Source organism: Microtus oregoni, unplaced genomic scaffold, assembly GCF_018167655.1.
Source record: "Microtus oregoni isolate MIOR12 unplaced genomic scaffold, Mior012 000001F_ref0000356, whole genome shotgun sequence".
Taxonomy (NCBI): domain Eukaryota; kingdom Metazoa; phylum Chordata; class Mammalia; order Rodentia; family Cricetidae; genus Microtus; species Microtus oregoni.
The window spans coordinates 64,617,624-64,624,630 of NW_024543060.1; the positions used below are offsets into that span (position 1 = coordinate 64,617,624).

Consider the following 7,007-nt stretch of genomic DNA (forward strand, 5'->3'; position numbering starts at 1 on the left):
AAAAAGAAAGTAGAGTCATGAAAGCTGGGCAGTGATGGTGCACGCCTTTAATCCCAGCACTGTTGAGGCAGAGGCAGGCGGATCTCTGTGAGTACGAGGCCAGCCTGGTCTACAGAGTGAGTTCCAGGACAGCCAGAGCTACACAGAGAACCCCTGTCTCGAAAAACAAGAAAGGAAGAAAGAAAGAAAGAAAGAAAGAAAGAAAGGAAGGAAGGAAAAAGAAAGGGAAATTAGACTCAGAGAGCCACATAAATAAGTCTTTATTGGAAAAATACATAATTCCTTATAAATATAATAAATAACAATCCTGTAAACTTCTGTTACAAGGATAAATACCCAAATCTCCCTTCCGGGTTAATAAATATGCAGCTTTGTCCCAGGTGAAATCACAGTCGGTCCACGTTGGCCTTTTGTCCTCAGGGACTAAGCAGGCAGGTACCGAGCTTGCTTGGGCTCACTTTTTCTGGTGCTCTGGCCTTTCTCATTGCTTCCCTGACGTGCTCCCGCGGGACTTTATTCCTCATCTCCATCTTCTTCCTCTAGGGAGCTACCTGCTCTGGTCCCCCCCACCCCCCGTAGTAAAGCTGCCCTTGCCCTTCAAACAAAACAAAACAACAACCAAAAGTACTAATGGGTCAGTTAGCTTGTTGGCTTACAGATGCCTGGGTTGGTAGATTGATCTTATCATTGCTGGGAACCTGGGTGCTATACTTAAGCTGTTGGCATTAAGGGTTCCGTTAGGGTGGCTGCTCCATGGGCAAAGACCCGGGCAACTGTCGCCACAAAGGCCTGGAAGCTTCGGAGGATCTTGGAGCGGAGAAGGGGACGCTGCCACTGCTGGCTGGGACTCAGGCTAGGCCTCTGTGGGGTCTCCCAGGGATGATCCTCTGGCTGAAAGGACACAAGATACAGTCAGAACGGGTTCTAATACTAAGCTCCCAGCTTCTGTCTCGGACACTGGCTAGTCCCATCCTCCAGACCCCGGGTTCATACCTGGAGGAGCTGGCTGAGGCCCAGTAGGGAGGTATGAAGCTGGCTCACATCAGGGAGTGGAGAAGGCTCCCCTGTGAAGATGTCTGAGTCCAGCAGCTGCTTATAAAAAACCAGACCTTGGTGGATTCTTTGCAGGCACATCTAGGGAAAGAAGGAAGCAATGAAAACATATGGATACTCTTTTCCAGTGCCCTGCTTTCTTTTCTCCCTCTTCTTTAGACAGCATCCCACTAGCTCAGGCTGTGGCCTTAAACCTACGCCAGGTAGCTCAGGCCGGCTTTAAGCCCTTGGCAGTTCTTTACCATCTCAGGAATAGCGAGGGGTCGATATGATGCCAGCTCATTCCTCCCCCTGCCCTAGATTACTAACATCATCTGGATAGTACCTGGCTGTTGTCCTTGAGTCCTTGGGGATCACAGCCGTCCCCACACTGGATGTGCGGGACGTCATTTCTAGCCTCTTCACCTCTTTCTTCTCTTAGCAGATCCTGGAATGGGGCCAAGGGAGGATGAGATAAGGTTTTGTTGTTGTTGTTGTTGTTGTTGTTTTGCTTTTTTGAGACAGGGTTTCTGTGCAGTTTTGGAGCCTGCCCTTGAACTCACTCTGTAGACCAGGCTGGCCTCGAACTCATAGAGATCTGCCTGCCTCTGCCTCCTGAGTGCTGAGATTAAAGGTATGCACCACTGCCCGGCAACACAAGTAACTTTTGCGTTCCAATGGACTCTTAGGCTCTCCCCGAAGTTCATCTTCTGTCCTCTCTCATTCTGTGACGACTTTCAGCCCTCCAGAGTCCACCCAGGGCCCCAGCTTACATCACACTTCACACTTCTAGGGCTTGCGAAGGTTTCTGCATCGCTCCAGGAGCTCGCACTTACCATCGGTCCCTCTCGGGGATGTGCACTCCAGGCCAGTGTGCAGAGATTCTGAGAGAGCTGCTGGCACTGTGCCCAGTCAGGGCTGCTGCTCCGGGGCACCGTTCGGCCGTGAGCCGCCCAGGGCAGCAGCCACAGCAGTAGTAAGGCTCTACAGTCCAGCATCTTGGTGTCTGCTTCTCAAATCCTCTGTGACCTGCACCAGGCCTGGTGGACTCTCCACCCGCCTCTTTTTATTCTGACTCTTGTAGTCCGGTTTCTAAGATGCTTCCTGTTTTCTTCCCTTTGTCTCACAGTCTCTTTTTAAGGTCCCTGAGCTGTAAGACCCGCCCTTTACACTAGCAGGTGACTCAGAGCAGGTGGGATTTCCCTCCCTGCATCATCTCCCTCTGTGGAGAGCCCAGGTATGCCTCCTCGGTTCCAGGGGAAATGAGCGGTGAGGTCGCTGTGGCCAGAGGCCGAGGATGGGACGTGTGTCACGCTCTCCAGGAACAGAAATATCTGCAGCCGGGGTGGGGAAGGAACGAATATTTCAATTCATGCCATCTCCAGTTCCTTCCCGTGCAATCCGTCTGATATTTTTGCCTCTCAAGGCATTATTCTTACCTCATCCCACTCTGATTTCCTCACTTCCTCTTGCCCGAGGAAAAACCAAAACAGTATTCATTCATCGCCAAATCCCAGGGTGAGCTCAGTTTGAAATGAACTTTGGTTCCCGTATGATACCATCTACGTGAGAACAAAGCCCGTCTTTTCCACCGTGGGAAAGGGTGTTCTTTTCACTGGGTGGTCCTGCTTTTGGAGGCAACAGTAACCATGGAAGTACTTTGTGACCTGAGATGCCATTTCATGGCAGGGTAAGACATTACTATGCCAGCCCTCACTGTGGGAAGGGTACTTTGGGGTGATAAGGTTGGCCAAGAACCGCTTGACTTCTCATTCCACTTAGCCTCAGGTTGTCCTCAGTTCTGTGGGTTTGAGGCAATGATTTTTCAGGGAACCAATGGAAACAAGGACTGGAAATGCAACTTCGACGTTCCACCCCCACCCATCCTACCCCATGGCTGGAAAAGTATCGCTACAAGTTCTGGGCAGCTGAAGGTACAGTGGCAGTGATCCGTGCTGGGCTTGCAGCCTATTGCATCCACGGGTAAAATCCACTGATGGCTGATTTCATCACCGTCCATGACGCAACATCCAGGGAAGCAACTGACAGCATGAGGTTGGACGTGGGAGGGGAGGGTGGTCTGGAGCTGGAATTGCCCCAGCCCTACGGAGGGGCCCAGGACAATTTGGATGTCAGAATGAGACTGTAGATGACCACACGGAAGGCTCTCAAAATTAACTGTTCCTCTGAGAGACATATTCTCAATAGGGGCCCCTCTCGGGCTGGCCTGGCAATCACTCTGTACACCATGCTGGCTTCAAACTCAGAGATCTGCCTGCCTCCACCTCCTGAGTGTTGGAATTAAAGGTGTATGCCACCATCCAGAGTCTAGTTTTTAAATATAAAATGCTTTACGGATTGGTATGTCATCCTTGCACAGGGATGCCAATCTCTGTATCCTTCCGATTTTAGCAAGGTGTGTAGAAGCAAGGACCCTTCAGGACTGTTCTAAACTTCCGGCTCATGTGTCATTAGGATGCTGTAGCAGGTATGCCTACCTTTAGATGAGACCTTGCCAGCACCGTAGGACTGACTCACTTTAGGGGAGAGATTTTGGGGGAGAGATGGTTCGTCTACGTAGGATGGGTAGAAATGGAATAAGGGAATTGAGAGGCTGTCTGGGGAGTCCACCCCTACTTTGTGTAGTGTCTCTTCTACTTTTGCTACCTCTGGTCCATGTCCCGAGAGTCCTAAAAGGAGCTGAAAGGTGAAGGAAAGATAAGGAAAGGGAGGTGGGATGAGCTGGATGGGGCAAGCTATAGGCCCAGAGCTGTTTCACTTCCTGCTGCTTTAGCAGTGGAGTAGGAAGCAGGGTCCGTGGGGAGACTCTGGGGCTGTCTCGCAGCTGGGACCATTTCCAAGGCTACGGCTGACCTAGGACTTCAAGAAGCTCTTGACGTCAGCTGGCTCTCAACCGTTATGCAAATCACATTCAGAAGACACTCCTAGACAGGCCTTTCCAGCTGGATGCTCAGCCTCAGAGTCCAGCTGAAGGTCCCCCAGGTGGGTAATAATGATGGCTAACGTGCAGTTGGCTCTCACGTTCTGCTGTGCACTTGCTCTAAGCACTTTATGTGCATTAACCTAAGTCTCACAAGACATTCTACTCAGTAAGTGTTATTATACTACATACTGCATATGACAGCTGGGGAGCCTGGGGCGGAGATAAGTAATTTAACACAGACCACTAGAACCATGGTGCCAATAACTTGCCTTCAGATTCTACTTTTAAAAATTGGTGGGGAGATGGCTCAGTGGTTAAGAGCACTACTCTCCCAGAGGACCTGGGTTCAATCCCCAGCACCCACATGGCAGCTCACAACTGACTGTAACTACAGCTCCAGGGGATCTGACATCCTCACACAGGCACGAAAGAAAGGAAGGAAGGAAGGAAAGAAAGAAGGAAAGACGAAAATACCAATGTACATAAAAAATTTTTAAAATGCTTAAAATTAGTCAGGCGGTGGTGGTGCACGCCTTTAATCCCAGCACTCGGAAGGCAGAGGCAGGCGGATCTCTGTGAGTTTGAGGCCAGCCTGGTCTACAAGACCTAGTACCAAGACAGGCTCCAAAGCTACAGAGAAACCCTGTCTCAAAAAACAAACAAACAAAAAAATGCTTAAAATTGCTTAAAATTACCATGTGTGTGGATGCGTGTGTGCCTCAGTACGCCTGTGGACATCAGAGGACAACGTTCAAGTCAGTTCTCTCTTTCCACCTTGGCGTGCTTTCCAGGAACTGAACTCAGGTTGCCAGGCTCTGGCAGCTGGCACCTGGCACCTCTACCCGCTGAGGCATCTTTCCCACTGGCTTCACACTTCCCCTATTTGTTGTGGTTCTGGAGAATGAACCTAAGGCCTCACACACGCTAGGCAAGTATTCTCATCAGATCTCCAGAATTTTTTTTTTTTTGAGGCAGGGTCTCACTATGTAGCCTGGATGGTTTAGAACTCACTGTGTAGAGCAGGCTGGCTTTGAACTCAGAGATCAGCCTGCCTCAGCTGCCTCCTGTAGGGATAAAGGTGTGAGCACTACCACACCTGGTTTGGATCTTTAATTTTTTTTTTTTTTGGTTTTTCGAGACAGGGTTTCTCTGTGGCTTTGGAGCCTGTCCTGGAGCTAGCTCTGTAGACCAGACTGGTCTTGAACTCACAGAGATCCGCCTGCCTCTGCCTGCTGAGCACTGGGATTAAAGGTACGCACCATCACTGTCCAGCAATGAACTCTTGAGTGGGGTGTGGTGACACTCTTTTCTATCCCCAGTACTGGGAGCACTTACACAGGAGAATCACAATTTCAAGGCCAGTTTGGGCTACATAGTGAGAATTTAGCTCAACAAAACCAAAAGTAACTTATTCATTCCATGTATCTCAAGCTCTTTAACTCCTGAGGTCTCTTAAATTATGAGAATTATGAGCTCTCAATGTAGAGATTTCTGTATAGGAACTGTTTTTTTTTCTTTTTCTTTTTTTTTAATATTTGTTTATTTATTATGTATACAATATTCTGTCAGTGTGTATGCCCGCAGGCTAGAAGAGGCTAGATCTCATTACAGATGGTTGTGAGCCACCATGTGGTTGCTGGGAATTGAACTCAGGACCTTTGGAAGAGCAGGCAATGCTCCTAACCTCTGAGCCATCTCTCCAGCCCTCTGTATAGGAACTGTTGAAGCCTCTTAGCACTTAGCTTTTGTGTGTGAACCTGTGATGTCAGAGATCCTTTGAGTTAGGTATTTCCTATTTTGATATAGGAGTCCATGGAATATGGAATACCAAGTGCCTATGTCCTCCTGCCTGCCACTTTTGCGGTTTGGTTTTGTTTTTTTGATAGAATCTCCCATAGCCCAGGCTACGTAGTCATGATGCTGCAGAGAATGGCCTTGAACTACTGATCCACCTGCCTCCACCTCATGTTCTTGCATGAAGTTCTACTTGCTTTTATTGGGAGAAATCAGAGAGAGAGAGCACACAGACATGGATATGTTCGTGTGTGCATGTGTGTGTGTATGTTGTGAACTAGAGCTTCTTATACGTGTGTATGTTATGCAAGCGCTAAACTGTTGACCTATAGACTCAGCCCAGAGAATATTTGTTTTTTGGAGATACTGGGGTTAAACTCAGGCTTTGTTCCTGCTAGGTGCTTACACGTGCTAAATAGATGCTTTAGCAGTTGACTTTCATAAAAATAGCTGTATCTATTTCTTATGTGTGCAGAAATGTGTTAGGTGTGTGTGCCACAGTCCATGAGTGAAGATGACAGATGTTGGGCATCACTTTTTCCTTCCACCATGAGTCCCAGGGATCGAAGTCAGGTGCTCACACATAGCAGCAGAGACTCTGCCTGCTGTGCCCTCCTGAAAGGGTGGGGCTCAGGTGCTCACACATGGCAGCAGGGACCCTGCCGGCTGTGCCATCCTAAAAGCTTTCTTCACCTTTTTGAAAAGAAAGACATTTTTGATTTGGGTTTTTTTGGGGGGGGGGTTGTTGTTTTGAGACAAGGTCTTACTGTGTAGCTTTCCCTGGCCTGGAACTCACTATGTAGATCAGGCTGGCATTGAACTCACACAGATCTGTCTGTTGCTGCCTCCTGAGTGTTGGGTTTGCAAACCCACATAGCTTGGCTTTTGTTGTTGTTGTTGTTTTCAAACAGAGTTTCATGCAACCCTGACTAGATTGGAACTTGCTATGTAGCAGAAGCTAGTCTTGCACCCCTAATCCTCCTGCCTCTATCTCTGGATTACTATCATTACAAGTACGTCCCCACTATTCCATGGCCCAGGAAATGCTAGAAAAGTTTATCATTGGTGCGGAATTTCTTCCACAGGCATCCCACAATTTGGCCTTTATACTATTTGTTTGCTGAAAGAGGGCTTCACTGTGTAGCCATAGCTGGCCTGGTGTCCTTGTTACGTAGTCTAATCTGGCCTTGAATTTGTGGAGTCCTCTTGCTCCTGCTTTAAGAAAGCAGGAATTGCA

The 7,007-nt window shown here is 48.5% G+C and overlaps 1 protein-coding gene and 1 non-coding gene across 2 annotated transcripts; both read right to left on the bottom strand.

Moving 5' to 3' along the window:
* Nucleotides 1-637: 637 nt before the first annotated feature.
* On the bottom strand, nucleotides 638-2,080 carry Il23a (interleukin 23 subunit alpha). The gene is made up of 4 exons (XM_041663155.1): nucleotides 1,869-2,080; nucleotides 1,379-1,480; nucleotides 994-1,134; nucleotides 638-891 (listed from the first exon to the last, which is right to left on the bottom strand). Exons 1-4 carry the CDS (start codon nucleotides 2,028-2,030, stop codon nucleotides 712-714), a joined length of 585 nt encoding a protein of 194 aa, XP_041519089.1. The 5' UTR covers nucleotides 2,031-2,080; the 3' UTR covers nucleotides 638-711.
* A 1,287-nt stretch (nucleotides 2,081-3,367) lies between these two features.
* Nucleotides 3,368-3,469, bottom strand: LOC121465039. Its single transcript, XR_005976606.1, has one exon. It is a non-coding gene; the product is annotated as a U6 spliceosomal RNA (small nuclear RNA).
* Nucleotides 3,470-7,007: the final 3,538 nt, after the last annotated feature.